Raw genomic sequence first — 17,866 nt, 5'->3', positions numbered from 1 at the left:
CTTCTTATGCCATCTACGGTCAGCTCCCAAAGGCATCACCCTCAAGTGTCTCCACTGTGTGACATTCTGATTCTACATCTACATCTACATCTACATCTACATCCATACTCCGCAAGCCACCTGACGGTGTGTGGCGGAGGGTACCCTGAGTACCTCTATCGGTTCTCCCTTCTATTCCAGTCTCGTATTGTTCGTGGAAAGAAGGATTGTCAGTATACTTCTGTGTGGGCTCTAATCTCTCTGATTTTATCCTCATGGTCTTTTCGCGAGATATACGTAGGAGGGAGCAATATACTGCTAGACTCTTTGGTGAAGGTATGTTCTCGAAACTTTAACAAAAGCCCGTACCGAGCTACTGAGTGTCTCTCCTGCAGAGTCTTCCACTGCAGTTTATCTATCATCTCCGTAACGCTTTCGCTTACTAAATGATCCTGTAACGAAGCGCGCTGCTCTCTGTTGGATCTTCTCTATCTCTTCTATCAACCCTATCTGGTACGGATCCCACACTGCTAAGCAGTATTCAAGCAGTGGGCGAACAAGCGTACTGTAACATACTTCCTTTGTTTTCGGATTGCATTTCCTTAGGATTCTTCCAATGAATCTCAGTCTGGCATCTGCTTTACCGATGATCGAAGGAAATTGACGAAGATCCAAAATGTGAAATAATTTGGGTGAAGGTCACGGTTAAAGCAGGTTCAGACATGGTCATTGCCATCCACACCTGCAGATGCTGCCTTACGGTAACCAATTTTTCATCCAAGTCAAATTGTCATGTTCTGTTTGCAATCCATTATGGTTTGTGTCCCTCTGGACCATTTTGCTGTCAGTTCATTCTACCTGGCACCATGCTTATGGCTTCTATGCTGCTGAATTCTGCTTTCAGATCAGAGACCTACCAAAGAGTGTTAAAGGTGACATTGGTTTACAAAAGCCATAAATTTATAGTACACCTTACCAATGTGACATATCATATGTTGGACAAACTACAAGAATTGTTGAAACTTCCTGCCAAATTAAAACTGTGTGCAGAACCAAGACTCGAACTCGGGACCTTTGTCTTTCACGGGCAAGTGCTCTACCATCTGAGCTACCCAAGTACGACTCACGACCTGTCCTCACAGCTTCAATTCCCCCAGTACCTCGTCTCCTACCTTCCAAACTTCACAGAAGCTCTTCTACGACCATTGCAGAACCAGCACCCTGGAAGAAAGGATACTGCGGAGACATGGCTTAGCCACAGCCTGGGGGATGTTTCCAGAATGAGATTTTCACTCTGCAGCAGTGTGCGCTGATATGAAACTTCCTGGCAGATTAAAACTGTGCTGAACACTGCTGGGAACTTGATTATTCCATGAGCTAGGAAGACACAAGAATCCTGGCCCTGACACTGGAACACCACAGTGACTGAGTCATTCAATTTTAAACTAACAGAAAACATTATCAATCAGGACAAGAACTATTAGCTGAGTAAAGCTTGAGAGTCTGCACTGAATCTGTTAAAGGCCCAATGAATACAGATCCCATCAACACAGAGCCCTCAAGCATGTTGCCAAGTGGGACAGACTAACAACAGAACATCCCACTATGACTCAAACACACATGAACTGCAAATAGGAAGTGATTAGTCGACCTGGACCAAAACAATAAACTCAAGGGCAATACCTGTGGTTGAGAGTGGCATTTTGGATGTCAGACAGTGTGGTCTCCCAAGTGTGGTGCATGTGGAAGTATTCTACACAGCTTCAGACGTTGTTGACTCCCAAGGGTGGTGCCTGCATTAGTGGTCCAAGACAGCGAGAGAAGGTGTCAAGCATAGACCGTAGAAGGGGTGGGAAGGCAGATGATTCCATACAGCAATCAGTCTCCGATTGCACCTGATTTAGGTGACGAGTTACACAGCTGAAATGTCATGCACGGAAGACTGCTATATCCAACAGTACACCGAATAACTCAAGCATGTCAAAAAAGGGACGTTATAATCAGATGTAGTCCTATGGCATGAAAATATAATTCAGTTTTGTTGAGAGCTATAAGAACATAGTGTCTTTCAAAGATGTTCTTAGATTAAATGCTCTCCATTTTCTTGCATGTTAGTTTGAAATGGCACCTCAAGCATCTCATCGGGTGCTGACTGTCATTAACTGATGCTGTTCTGGTACTTTTTATATAACAGATGGCAGAATTACGTCATGTTGACATCTTGCAACGATTGTGTGGTGACTTAAGAGAAAACTATTGATGTAAAGTACCTTGAGGAATATAATGATAGCTCTAACAGAGTATGTCATTTAAAGGTAAGTTAAGGCAAACCCGTAACTGTTGAAGGAGACAGTGTATAAATACATAACTAAGATGGAATTTAAAAGAAGTGATGTTTATTATCCCTTTTTTTGAAGCACAAAAGTTCAAGAAAAATTTTCTTTGTGCTTAACACTGATGGTTTACTGCACTTAAGAAAGACAATGAACTGATAACTTTAGTGATTCGAAGATATTCAGAATCACTTCAGGACTAGTGTTATGCATCAAAAGAAAGATGGGTACATACAACTCCATAAGGTTCATTAGATAAAGAAAATTTTAGAGCACTTTAAGTGCAAAACTGCAATATATTGGAAAGAGAATATGTAGAACACATTACTTTACAGGCAAGCAACATAAGCTCTTGCACACCTGAATTATGGAACTAGGACACAGTATTTAAAAAAGTAGTAGTAGTAGTAGTAGTTGTTGTTGTAGTAGTATCAAGGAAGCAGGAAAAGCCAACCAATCACAATGCAATCTAAATGAAACGAATTATCTGGTGTATGAATAGCAAACTGTTACTGATCATGATGGTGGTCTTGATATGGGCCATTCAATGTTTGGGAAGCTTAACCTTTAATTTTGAGGATCTACTAGGTGGCTTAGTCAATGACAAACTAAAGTTCCAAAACCTATAATGGAAGCAATGATGAATTGGTTGAGAAAATTATCGGATTCATAAGACTCTTAAACAAATTAGTAATACAACTGCTAGAGTAACAGATTTATGAGCTGCCAATAACACCACTATTCAACTCACTCAGAATTCATTTTTTTCATTGATGCACAAAATACACTCAAATAAAACATCTGTTTTAATGGAAATGGTAATGTCGTGTGGCTAGGGCCTCCCGTCGGGTAGACCGTTCGCCTGGTGCAAGTCTTTCGATTTGACGCCACTTCGACGACCTGCCCGTCGATGGGGATGAAATGATGATAATTAGGACAACACAACACCCAGTCCCTGAGCGGAGAAAATCTCCGACCCAGCCGGGAATCGAACCCGGGCCCTTAGGATTGTCAGTCTGTCACGCTGACCATTCAGCTACCGGGGCGGACATCTGTTTTAATGCAACTTAGTAACTGCCAATGAAATCACTGCTACACTTCAAACGTTATTCACTAATATAAGATAAGAGTATGTAAGTTGTTAAACAATGGGAGAATGGAAGTTAGGATACACTTATTTTATTAAATAACTTTTGCACAATTTCAAATTCCAGTTGATTAATTTGTCTTTTTAGTAGTTTGTGTTTTGCTATAACTATTTTTCTCTTTTTCATAGCATACATATACCAAGTTAAAAATATGTTTCACTTGTATGAATTAATTATTCACTTGCACTTCTAGTGAATAAAACTATCACAAGATTCACTGAGAAAAATGGAAGTTTAAGATGCAATTTCCATAAAAGCCTTGTTGACTGAAAATTTCAGTTCCAATGGCTTGATCCTACATGTGATCCATTCTAATATGCCTCTTATTTACTGATAACATTTGTGATTCCCGTTTCCATTCTGTCAACAGGAAGCACCAATGAGAAATGAAGTTTCCCATGAAGAGTTTTCCTGGTTCCTCATAAATATACCAACACTTGTACATCATCACTGGCACAAAAAAACAGTGTTCTGTCTCCCATCTGCTTAGGGCATGGTTGACCCTTATTCTTACCCCTTCTTCTATTGTAAGATAACAATTACTGAGGTAAGAATGGGCAAAACTGTGTTCACTGCATGGAAGCGAAACATCTCTGTGAAGCTGAAATACCAGGACAGCTTCTGACCCCCATTGCAGAGGTTCTGCTATAGACCACATGAAGCCTATGAAAAGCCTGTTGAGGGTGGGAGGGTGGAGCTTGGGGGGCGAGGGGGTGTTAAACAAAGACATTTGGGAATCTAATTGTAAATGCTTGCCACTCAAGTTGAATAAGCAAAGCCTATTTCACACATGCTGAGTAATTGTTATGGTAGAACTACAAACAACCTGAGATTTCCCATAAAAATGAGCAAATAGTGAGAAGCAAACACCTCTCAAAGCTTCAGTTTACATCATTTCACACAGTATGTGTAAAAAGGACGGCAAGTGAAAACAGTGTATTGATCTGGTACTAGGTTAACATTGTTAAATTGTACAGTTTTAACCCAGTGCTGTTTCTCATTTCAAACTTGCCTAACAGCACATTAATTTGAAGGTTAAGACTTTAATAGTGTTAACTATTTATTCACAATTTATACAAAACAGATATATGTTTCCAAGTTCTACTGCTGTCCACAGTAGTCACCAGCATTGTATATGAACACCTGTCAGTGATGTAGAAGACATAGGATACCCTTAGCAGTGCCCAAGTATTGACAGTTTGAGTGGGGCAGTCTACTGTCTGATGAATCACTGTAACAGTTCAGAAGTGAATGCGATGAAGTGCTTCCTTCATCGCAGGAATGAAGTTGAAGCCTCAATGCCTCAAGTCCATGGAGTATGGTGGGGGGTACATTGACCAGCAAAATTACGGCTGGGTCCTGCAGAAAGTGTCACTATTTCCCTCTCTAAGCTGCTCATTTTTGGGGGCACAGTGTGTGACCAGGTTGAAGAAAGAAGGGGTGACATTTTCTGCAAGCCCTGTCCATTGTTTTGTAGCACAATGCTCGGGCACATATGGTGCAAATTCAGACTAATTTGTTAGATCAGTAGTGGCTGGAAAGCACTGTACTACCCACCACACTCTGCGGACTTTAGCCCTCATGATGTCAATCTGATTCCTAAAATGATACATTTGCTTCAGAACTTTTACAGAGATTCATCAGGCAATAGATGCTCCACTCACACTATCAGCACAATTGGCATTGCTAAGGGTATCATAAGACTTCCACATCACTGGCAACAGATTATAAACAGTGCTGGTGACTACTTTGAAGGACAGTAAAAATTTGAAAAATATATCTATTTCGTAATTTTAAATAAATAGTTACCAATATTAAAGTTCCAAACCTCATATTTATTTTAGTCTAATTAATGTAAAATTAATTAAGATAATGCTCATTTATTGTTCCATCCCAATTGCATATTTTTTTAATTAGATTACAGGTTCCAATCACTCTGGATCATCTTCAGATCTAAGTAGTTGCATCAACAATCCATTTTGTCTGCTCAGAATCACATATCAGAGTACTGAACTCTGATATGTGGTTCTGAGTGGACAGGATGGGTTGCTGTCACAACTATTTAGATCTGAAGATTATCCAAAGTGATCAAAACATGTAATCTAATTTTTAAAATGTGCAACTGACACAGAACAATGAATGAGAATTACGTTAATTATCTAAACAGTTGCTGAATCTCTCAGATCAATTATATTGACTACAGCGAAAATTAATAAATGAAGTCAGTACTGCTTTTCATAAATATGCTTGTGATATGAAATAATAATAATAATAATAATAATAATAATAAATAATACACCTTGACAAGTGCATATGACCAAGACCATGACTTAATACTTAATCTCACATGTCTATAAAATATCAGAATCTGGAGACTGCAGCCACTGCTTCATTTACATTTTCATGTTTTTCTTTTATAAAATTACAATACCAAAATGTGTCATAACTGCACTACCATAATTACTTTTTTTGATTTGATATATTCTGGAAAATAACACACTAACATCATTGACAATAAATGCAGAAACATGTATTTTCTCACAAAAACTGTGAAAGATGGAGCAATACTTAAACCGTTTGTTGGTACTGCAACTTTGGACATACAATTTCACTGATTAAACATTGCACAAGTAACAACTCCAATAATTTTGATGTGTTATGAAATAAAATAGATTTTATTACTTTAGATATACCTTATTTTGATATCTGTCATCAAGTTCGTGTTTTGCTAATAAGTCTCGAAGAGTGGAGATAGCAATTTTTCTAATCTGAGAGACTTCATTTAGTGAAGTTCTCACTTCCTGAAGCAGAAGACCAACTAGGAAATGTTGCTTGCAAAATTCTTCTGACAGACAGAAGCCATCAACATAGTCTGAAAAACAAATTACTATTGTAGTATGAATGTCATTTATAACATAAAATGACTGCTAAGAAATTGAGCTAGAAGTTTATTTATTACCTGATCTTCCTTTAAGTCCTATTCTTGAATGGCGTATTGGAAGATTGAAGGCCACATAGTGTTCATGTGAGCAAATAATTTGCAAAAAAACAAATTTACACTCATGAAGAGTTTTTGGATCTCCTGGATTGAACTTGTCCATGTACGAGTTAATGAGTTTAAACACATAGCCTCTGTCCATGAATGTTAGACATCTCTGGAAACACAACAGAAATTATGAGAATATCAGTGACCACACTATGAACTTCTTATTTTCTATTGATAAACCTATAAATTTCTGACTAAAATTAAAATTTTAAAGAATTTATAACAGACTAAAAATTTTAATATTCAGTAAACATAGCTCATATAGTAAACAATGACACATATTTATTTAAGCATATACATGCAATACAAATGGGGCTTGTAGAATGAAGGATAGGTGGTAATAATTCATGTTGTAGATTCTGGGCAACTACCAACTCCTCTTCTTTACGAGTATTAGGTCTCATTTCAGTGACAGCTATGTTTATAATTTCAGCTGAATTTGTGTGTGAAACTAAGAAACACCTGTTTACAATCAGAGAGTTAAATTAGTTCTCTTGCCAGAATATATGTTGTGCTACATGCATTTTGCCTCTTTCAATTTTAGATGGATCTAACTAAATAGTTGCCAAAGTGCCAAGTGTGATTACTAATTATCAACAAAATCCAATAACTATTAAAGATAAAAATATCAGGTAAAGTCTGTTTATTTATCCACTATGCTACAATAATATTTTAAAATTACTAAAACACTGATAAAAACAACTGGCTTCAGTACACAAAGTCATACACACTATATTATTCACAGTAAGAAGCAGTAATAAGGTTAACTAAACTGAACACTTGTTGCTCAGACACAATCCTGACAGCTCATGTGTGCGTGTGTGTGGTTTGAGGTTTTCAGGTGCCTGCCCTGTGTCATGCTTTACATGCTTTCACTGTAGAATTAACAGCAAATGCTCAGACAGTAATGATTTAAATGTCAATGTCAGGTCTCACTGATTTGTTAATTAACAATTACTTTTGAAGATTACACGATGTAGGCAAAATGTTAATGACAGTATTTGAACTTTATGGACACTGGTACAACATGTGGTGCCAAATAAATGCAATTTATAACTAATTAATTTATGCTACAAACTCTCAAAGTTAAACACAGCTATTTATTTATTTTTATGACTAGTCCTGCCACCAAGAGTAACAAACTGGTGCCAACTGGTATGTGTGAAGGAACTGTTAATGTAGCAGTTCAGTGAAGCAGAAAATCTGGATAGCTCTTTCTCCAACCCAACTTTCCCTTATGCCAGTAAATCACCAGATGAATATTGAATGTAAGATGAGTACAGTTTTATGTAGGACAGAGCTTGCAGTGTGCCATCCACACTTGTGTCGACATTGAGCAAAGTATTCATGAAAGTGTCTTACAATGAAGTTTATTTTGAGACGATAAACTTTAAAGTTATGGTCTCACATTGACTGTCCATTTTTCACTTGATCACCAAATATAAATGTTTCTGCTGATGGATGACACCCTCCCTTCTACATAAATGCCGCCAACTGTGGGAAAAACACAGGCGGCAGGGAGGGGGGAGGGGGGGGGGGGGAGCCAAAGGTATACATGACATGGTACATGAGGTGTTTGATTATATTTTCAAACAATAGAAAATCCAGGATGGAATGTAACAGTATTATGAAAAGGAAAGTTGCTACTCACCGTATAGCGGAGATGCTGAGTAGCAGATAGGCACAACAAAAAGACTGTCACAACTAAAGCTTTCAGCCAGTAAGACCTTCGTGAAAAATAGACACAACACACACGCGCGCGCACACACACACACACACACACACACACACACACACACACACACACACACACACAACTACAGTCTCGGGCAACTGAAGCCACACTGCAAGCAGTAGCACCAGTGCATGTTGGGAGTGGCGACTGACTGGAGAAAAGGAGGAGGCTGGGGCAGGGAGAGGGAGGGATAGTTGGGCAGGGGCAGGGGCGGGGGCAGGGGCAGGGGCAGGGGCAGGGGCAGGGGCAGGGGCAGGGGCAGGGGCAGGGGCAGGGGCAGGGGCAGGGGCAGGGGCAGCAGATAGTGAAGTGCTGCTGGGGAGCACGCAGGGGCAAGGTGGACAGAGGGTAGGGAAACTACGTGCAATCGAGAGGTTACACGGAGGGAAGGGGAAAGGCGGGAAGGGCAGGTGTAGCGGAAAAGGAGAGAAGTAAAAATGCTGGGTGTGATGGTGGAATGACAGCTGTATAATGCTGGAATGGGAACAGGAAAGGGGCTAGATGGGTGAGGACAATGACTAATGAAGGTTGAGGCCAGGATGTTATGGGAAAGTATGATATATTGCAGGGAAAGTTGCCACCTGCGCAATTCAGAAAAGCTGGTGTTGGTGGGAAGTATCCATATAGCACCGGCTGTGAATAAGTCACTGAAATGGAGGATGTCTTGTTTGGCAGCGTGCTCAGCAACAGGGTGGTCCACTTGTTTCTTGGCCACAGTTTGTCAGTGGTCATTCACGCGGACAAGACAGCTTGTTGGTTGTCATGCCCACATAGAATGCAGCACAGTGGTTGCAGCTTAGCTTGTAGATCACATGACTGGTTTCACAGGTAGCCCCACCTTCGATGTTTGTGACCGGACTGGAGTATGTGGTGGTGGGAGGATGTATGCGACAGGTCTTGCATCTAGGTCTATTACAGGGGTATGAGTCAAATGGTTCAAATGGCTCTGAGCACTATGGAACTTAACATCTATGGTCATCAGTCCCCTAGAACTTAGAACTACTTAAACCTAACTAACCTAAGGACAGCACACAACACCCAGCCATCACGAGGCAGAGAAAATCCCTGACCCCGCCGGGAATCGAACCCGGGAACCCGGGCGTGGGAAGCGAGAACACTACCGCACGACCACGAGATGCGGGCAAGTATGAGTCATGAGGTAAAGGGTTGGGAGCAGGGATTATGGACAGATGGATGAGTATATTGTGTTGATTCGGTGGATGATGGAATACCACTGTAGGAGACGTGGGAAGGATAATGGGCAGGACATTTCTCATTTCAGGGCACAACGAGAGGCGGAGAATGTAATTCAGTTGCTCCAGTCCTGGGTGGTACTGAGTTACAAGGAGAATGTTCCTCTGTGGCCGGATGGTGGGACTTTGGGAGGTGGTGGGAGATTGGAAAGATAAGGCATGGGAGATTTGTTTTTGTACAAGGCTAGGAGGATAATTACAGTCTGTGAAGGCTCCAGTGAGATACTTGGTATGGGACCGCTCATCACTGCAGATGTGACGACCACTGATGGCTACACTGTATGGAAGGGATTTCTTGGTATGAAACGGATGGCAGCTGTCGAAATGGAGGTATTTCTGGTGGTTAGTAGGTTAGGTTAGGTTAGTGTTGTTTGAACGTCCCGTCGACAACGAGGTCATTAGAGACGGAGCGCAAGCTCGGGTTAGGGAAGGATGGGGAAGGAAATCGGCCGTGCCCTTTCAAAGGAACCATCCCGGCATTTGCCTGAAACGATTTAGGGAAATCACGGAAAACCTAAATCAGGATGGCTGGAGACGGGATTGAACCGCTGTCCTGTGCCACCTCGCTCGGTGGTTAGTAGGTTTGATATGGACGGAAGTACTGAAGTAGCCATCTCTGAGGTGGAGGTCAACATCTAGGAAGGTGGCTTGTTACCATGACCAACTACATCCTCACCCACAATTACCTTTTTTTTGAAGGCATTACCTACAAAAAAAAAAAAAAAAAAAAAAAAAAAAAAAAAAAAAAAAAAAAAAAAAAAAAATCTGGGGTATGGCTATGAGCACTCGCATGGCACCATCCTATGCCGTCCTATTCATGGACCATCTAGAAGAATCCTTCCTAAACACCCAGAATCCTAAACTGCTCACCTAGTTCAGATTCCCTGATGACATCCTTGTGATCTGGTTCGAGTGTGAGGACACCCTACCCACATTCCTCCAGAACCTCAACAGCTTCTGCCCCATTTGCTTCACCTGGTCCTACTCAACCCAACAAGCCATGTTCCTAGATGTTGACCTCCACCTCAAAGATGACTACATCAGTACCTCCATCTATATCAAACCTACTAACCACCAGCAATATCTCCACTTCGACAGCTACCACTCGTTCAATACCAAGGAGTCCCTTCTACACAGCCTAGCCACTTGTGGTCATCTCATCTGCAGTGATGAGCGGTCCCCTTCAAATTATACCGAGCGTCTGACTGAAGCCTTCATCAACTGTAATTATCCTCCCAACCTTGAATGAAAGCAAATCTCCTGTGACTTATCTTTCCCGTCTCCCACCACCTTCCAAAGACCCGCTGTCTGGCCACAGAGGAGCATTCTTCTCATAACTCAGTACCACCCAGGACTGGAGCAACTGAATTACATTCTCCACCAGGGTTTGAACTACCTCTCATTGTCCCCTGAAATGACAAATGTCCTGCCCACTATCATTCACACCTGCTGTCCACCAAACCTACACAATATACTCGTCCATCCCTACACAATCCCTGATCCCAATCCTTTGTCTCATGGCTCATACCCCTGTAATAGACCTAGATGGAAGACCTGTCCCATACATCCTCCCACCACACATATGCCAGTCTGGTCACAAACATCACCTATCCCATCAAAGGCAGCTCTACCTGTGAAACCAGTCATGTGATCTACAAGCTAAACTGCAACCATTGTACTGCATTCTATGTGGGCATGACAACCAACAAGCTGTCTGTCGGCATGAACTGCCACTGACAAACTGTGGCCAAGAAACAAGTGGACCACCCTGTTGCTGAGCACAGTACCAAACATGACTTGCTTCATTTCAACAACTGCTTCATAGCCTGTACCATATGGATCCTTCCAACACCAGCTTTTCTGAACTGCACAAGAGGGAACTTTCCCTGCAATATATCCTACATTCCCATAACCCTCCTGGCCTCAACCTTCGTTAGTCATTGTCCTCACCCATCCAGCCCCTTCCCTGTTCCCATTCCAGCACTACATAGCCCTCATTCCACCATCACACCCAGCCTTTTTACTTCTCTCCTTTTCTGCTCCACCCCCCCCCCTTTCACCCCACCTCGCCCGTCTGCCATCTCAACTCCCCACACTGCGCATAGTTACCCTAGCCGCTCTCCACCTCATCCCTGTGCACTTCCCAACAGCACATCACTGTCTGCCGCCCCTAGCCTACTAACCCTTCCCCTCCCCACCCCAGCCTCCTTTGCCCCCACCCAGTTGCCACTCGCATTTCACACTGATGCTGCTGCTCACAGTGTGGCTTAAGTTGCCTTCGACTGCAGTTACATGTGTGTGTGTGTGTGTGTGTGTGTGTGTGTGTGTGTGTGTGTGTGTGTGTTCTATTTTTGACAAATGCCTTACTGGCTGAAAGCTTTATTTGTCACAGTCTTTTTGTTGTGGCTATCTGCGACTCAGCACCTCCGCTATATGGTGAGTAGCAACTTTCCTTTTCATATTAATTATATGTCCCAAATACTTATAATGTAAACTTCTGAATAACTTCCACACATAGAGCTGAATTTCAAGTGCATAGTCTTAATATTCTTCTAGAGTTACAAAGTTGCTTATTGCATGGGTTTCAATTACTTTATCAATTTTATAAGATTTTCATGAATGTTATTCTAAACACAATGTGCACAAAATATGATGTTTTGTATGTAGACACTCTTTTATTGTTCAGTTAAGCCTGTGCAGAAATCTTACATAATTTCATCATCTCATGCTCCTTTCCATAAGTCATGTTATCAAAGGTAAGAAGAGTATGTGCACAACAATAGGTATCCTACTAATTTTTTCAGTTTCGCCACTTCCACGTAGTATGAGAGAAGCACTTTGGAGGTGACATATGATATAAATGTAAATCAGATTTATTCTAATGTCCTTTGTAACATACACCAACCTTGAGAAAACTTGCAATACTGCAATTTAGCTCTTGAGTTTCTATAGGCATTTCTTTGTACTTTTGTATTATGTAAGGACACAGAACTTGAAGCAGATTCTGTATTCTGAACAAGAAATCGGAAGCAAATCTTTCATTTCGATGCATCTGGAAGAAAAAGTATATTAAGTTTCAGGATTAATTACCAATACAGGCTTCAGAAATTATACAAATTCAGTATGTATAGTACAGAAATTAAAAGTTATAGCACAAGAAGTTTAAGTGTTTGAAAATTTTACAATCAATAGTGAGTGCATCTCCAAATCATTCAAAGTAAAATCAATAAAATACAGAACTATGCATGAAAACTTGATTAAGGTCCAAAATGTCATAGTACACAAAAGTGTGCATGAAAGGTGCACCTGCGTACAAAACTAGGCAAGCTAAGAGAAAGAAACACAGATGCTGTCTGCTGTTGTTTTACTGTCCATCTGTCTATCTAAACTCACATCATCTTGAAAGCACAGGGTTTTGGCATGCTGTGTGTGTGTGTGTGTGTGTGTGTGTGTGTGTGTGTGTGTGTGAGAGAGAGAGAGAGAGAGAGAGAGAGAGAGAGGAGAACTACTCTGGGGGTTAGTAATGCAACAAATCACCCATTCTTCCTCCTTGGGACCAACACCACATCTCAGCCAATTAGAAACTTATAATGACAAATACTATTGCAATTCATGTTGGAAATGCCAAGAAACAATGAACAAAATTTAAATATAATGACTTATATGTAATATGTCATGACAAGTATCTTGATCTTGCAATAAGGCGATAAACAAATGTAAAATGGTGATGAAAATGTTGTAGCTTAGTTGTTGGTTTAAATACAAGATAACTAGATATTGGTTTAAATACAAGATAACTGGACAGTAAAAGTCATTCAAGTGTGATGATCCTACACACTCATGAAATACTGGAACATGTGTACAACTATTCTTCTGTCTTTCATGTATAATGTCACTTCATCAGCTGCAGCTGTTCTAAGTGTCACTATAATTTTTCAGGCATAATTTTGCAACATAATTAATACAAGCAAAGTATCTTTCAGTCATATGATGAAAGAAAACATCAATTTACCAAGCAGTAGCTGATAAACGTAGAAGTTTAAATGACATCTTAGTTTGCATAACCTGTATTTTGGCTTTTGTTAATTTGTCCTGTTGTTGAACACATTTTTTGTTGGCAGCACTCCATTTTCTTTAGTTATCATCACACTATTATAGCCCATACCACTTATTTCTTTCCACTTAATATTCTTGAACTTTCTGTTCATGTTTCCCCTTGTACAAGTTTCATTCCTTCGACAGTATGCATTCAACTGATGAAGTACCCTACTGTCATTGATTGCTCTAAGTGCAGCACGGAATGTCACCAACCAGGCAATCAACTGATCTACGGGCCATCAGCTGGCCCTCATAGTTCTGGGCTATGAAATGGATCCATCGAGGCAAGATCATCCAGTGGGTACTAATGTCTTACACTCCAGCCAGTCTCCAAGAGTCCTGGGTTCAATGTCAAGCCTCCATACTTCCCACCAACATCACAGGGTATGATGGTACCAATGCTGCCTTCACCTTACGAGATATTGAAACCCACAGTGGAAGTGAGACAGAGCAGAATTTCGTGAAAACCTTGCCACCAGCATGGCGTAAAGTGCAAAACACAAACACGGAGGCCTGAGAACAGCAGAAGCAAATGGGGCAACAGAATGCCAAGTTGCTTAAATACCACATACGGCAAAAGGTGGGCCCATACACCCCAATGGGAAAATCATTTATGGCTGCTACCAAGGTCAGTACCAAGTGGTCAAGATGACTTCACGAGTTAACATGAAATTACAGTTCCCTACTCATACCACAGTCATCCAAGTTGAGTGCATTTGGCCAGTTTAGAGTGTGCTGGAGGCTTTATCACCATTACTCACACAGGTTGCATTCGGCCATTTCAGAGTGTGCCAGAGGCTTTACCACCATTATTCGCACTGGTCCCAATAAAAAAGGAGGTTGGGGAGTAAGAAAGGAAACATGGCATGACAAAGTGAACACGCTGCTCCCACCTAGTCTGCACATATGCACTAAAATCGAGAGATACACCAAAACAGAGAAGAGAGGAGGGTGATCGGAGTAGCAGGTGCTAACAGAAGATACAAATGCTTTGTAATACACCCATGTCTGGTGAAGTGTGTGTGGGGGAGGGGGGGGGGGGATTTCATGGAAAATTATACTTCTTGAAACAAAGGAGATTATATTAGTTATACCTGTTAGGAAGACTTATGTATTGAATGCAGCAGAACAGCTGTGCCAATGCCAGGAGGAAGAGGTTATTGTATGCCCTCCACAGTGGTCCAAACTGTCACTGGGATAGGTGAAATGGACAATTCCTTACGAAAACACACCTAGGCAAATAACCATGGGACAACCTTGCAATCCAGTCGCTTCAGAAGGTAGAAACTTCTTGGGTGTACTTAACACAAGACTCAGTCATAGCTATCATCAGCTGTCATGAGCAAGACCACAATGAGAACAAAATTAATGGAATTATGGGACACTGGGGTACTGCAAAACAGGACTCAATGTGACATTTTGGGATGGACATTTTGGCTACTAGTGACAATGACAGGGCCTTTGGTTCTGAACCTAATGGTTAGTTAGTAGGTAGAGGGAGAGGGGCAGGAGAAGGGAGGAGGGGAATGGAGGGGGCCAAAGAGTGAGGTCATCGATCATAGGATGTAAGATGGCAGAAAATGAGGGAGGAGCAACACAAACAGTACAGTTCAGTCGATGAGTTGGGAAAATGGGCAAACAAAGAGGCAACAAGAAGATCCGGGCTGCAGGAAGAGTAGAGAACAGGAGGGAGGGACAAAGAGAGTGTGAGAACAGGGGCACCCCAGGAGTGTTGGGGTGTTGGCTTCCCAATACCATATCACGATCATGACAGAACGGAACAACACCAGGGGAAGAAGGCACAAGAAAAAGGGAAACAAAACAGTACAAATGACTAGACAAAACATAGGGGATAAAGGTGAGGGGGGTGGGAGGGGGGGGGGGACCTGACTGGCACGGAGGCAAGGCCAAAGGCCTCCCAACCAACACCAATGCTAACCGAGGGACTCTGATTCCAGTAGGAAATTCAGGTACTTCAATCTGGGACGACAAACCACTTTTGCTAAGAGAACTGAGGACCAACATAACCATTCGAGTGTCATCCGCTAACACCCAGGACAAGAAAGGTGAAAAGGCATATTGAGTGTGAAGGCCAAAAGGCAGGGGCAGTCCAGCAAAATATGGATCACCATGAGGGAAGGGGAGGGAGGGGGTGTTAAAATTCATTATGGAGTAAAAAAACTTTGGGTCAACCTGGTATGGCTGGTTAGAAGATGGTAGATTCCCACAGGGAGAGGTGGAGCGAAGAATACATGAAATTTATTAGACAAGGGCGTGGCCCCCCGAAAGTCTGACCACAACTGATCAAAAAGGAATCGGATGTAAAAGTGCAAATCCGCCCCTAGAGGGATCACAGAGAATAGGGGGTAGATGGTTGTCCCCCAGCCAGACGATTGGCAAGCTCATTAACCGGGATACCCACGTGGCTGGAAACTCAAAAGAAAACAACCAAACTAACAGCACAGTCAAAATATGTGAGAAGATAGCAAATGGCAGAGAGCAAGAGGTGGCAGGAAAAACACAAGGTGACAGCTTGAATGCCACTCATAGAGTCCATACACAACAAAACTTGAGTAAGGGATGACTGTTTATAGAGTAGAGGGCCTGATAGATGATAATCAGTTGCATGGTAAAAACCCCACATGTTGCAGGCGAGAGGTGGTGTTCTGTGCCAACAGAAGATGTGAAGGCATATCCCATGTGATTGGCAGATTTAGAGCCATCAGTGTAATAGCATCCTGAAACACCCCCTAGAGCATGAGGGACAAACAAGAAACACCATTGGAGTGATGGAGACTTTTGGACACCACAAGAGACCCTACTGAATCTGGGACCAAGGACCTAATGAAAGGGGTGCTCGAGAGAGAACATGGAGTACAGGACAAGAGAAAAGATGGAAACAGCGGCTGAGAGAACCAAGGCGGACCCAAACCAGTAAACCCACCAGAGGGCAGAAAACGGCCTGGGTATGCTCCAAAGATGGAAAAAGAATAGAATGGGAGGAGTGAGCATGGAAAGAGCAGCTAGTGATGGCACAGGAAACCAGGAGCTGGGACCAACAAAATGGAAGGGGGTTGTCAACCAGAAGACTATTGATAGGGCTAATGCAAAAGGCACTGGCGGCCAAACGGATACTATGAATGGTGGACCAGGTTCAAGAGAAGCAATGGGGAAGGAGCAGCTGAGCAATAAACTTGACAACCACAGTCCAGACAGGACAGAACTAAGGCCTGTTACAGGCAAGAAGAGTCAAACAATACACGCCATGAGAGGTGTGGGCAAGGAAGTGAAGGGCATTGAGTTTACATTTACAGAAACACCAATCTTCAGGAGGAGATGGGGCAACCAAGTAAACTTGTTGTCAAAAAGAAGAACCAAGAAATGGAAGTGGTGGACCACAGTCTGGCTTTGGGCATCAAGATAGAGCTCCAGATCATGATGCACAGACTGCACAAGGTGGCACAATGGTTAGCACACTGGATTCACATTTGAGAATTTGATGATTCAAATCCCCATCTGGCCTTCCAGATTTAGATTTTCTGTGATTTCACTAAACTGCTCATGGCAAATGCCAGGATAGTTCCTTTGACAAGGGCAAGGCCAATTTTTTTCCCCGGACGGAATTGAAAATTATGTGTGAGCATTTATGTGGAAGTGTGCTCCTTGGCACCCGGAAGCTGTTGCCCCACACTGAGTGGGAACTAGCCCAGATACAGAGACCATTCACATACAGAGCAGTGGTGACCAACGGTCCAACAGAGGTCACAAGTCCATTAATAATGATGGGTGCCAGGATATACCGCTGTAAAGCTTCACTTCACACCGATACACCATTATCTTAGTTTTCTCCAGGAGGGTAAACCCTCAAATGCCAGAGTAAAGGCACCGATACTGATGTGATTGTCCTTAAGGACTCCTTGAACCATGTTCAAAGGCTGGTGAGGAGTAACAGACATGAGGATGTCGCCAAGATGGTCACAGGCATGAAGAGCACCAGATTGAGCAGCAGAAGTAGTTTTGATTAACAGCAAACCTGACCACATCTTACGAAGAGAGTCCACTTTACCAAATTTGTCTTCAATAGGTTCCACACAAAACAATAGCTTGGTGGTGGTGAAACTGTCCCCATCAGTCCTGGTGCAGACCAGGCAGTGGGGAAAGGGTTTCACTCAAAGTCTCCCAGCCTGGACCTCCTCCCAGGGTGTAGCCAGGGAAGGGAAGGCCACAGGATCATAAGAAGCAGTATTAAAAGCTCCACTGCCAACTTAAGAGAA

The 17,866-nt window shown here is 42.1% G+C and overlaps 1 protein-coding gene across 1 annotated transcript in view; it reads right to left on the bottom strand.

Annotated features, from left to right (window-relative positions):
• The window catches only part of LOC126191417 (dedicator of cytokinesis protein 9), a 374,795-nt gene that overhangs the window by 137,934 nt on the left and 218,995 nt on the right, over nucleotides 1–17,866 (bottom strand). The window contains exons 20-22 of the mRNA XM_049932289.1: nucleotides 12,400–12,546; nucleotides 6,420–6,615; nucleotides 6,154–6,332 (exon numbers count right to left, since the gene is read on the bottom strand). Coding sequence (XP_049788246.1) covers nucleotides 6,154–6,332; nucleotides 6,420–6,615; nucleotides 12,400–12,546 — 522 coding nt within the window. The remainder of the gene's footprint in view (nucleotides 1–6,153; nucleotides 6,333–6,419; nucleotides 6,616–12,399; nucleotides 12,547–17,866) is intronic.

The sequence above is a fragment of the Schistocerca cancellata genome, chromosome 6 (genome assembly GCF_023864275.1).
Source record: "Schistocerca cancellata isolate TAMUIC-IGC-003103 chromosome 6, iqSchCanc2.1, whole genome shotgun sequence".
NCBI lineage: Eukaryota > Metazoa > Arthropoda > Insecta > Orthoptera > Acrididae > Schistocerca > Schistocerca cancellata.
The sequence above is the reverse complement of the archived record's forward strand: the minus strand, read 5'-3'. Positions and strand labels throughout refer to the sequence as shown.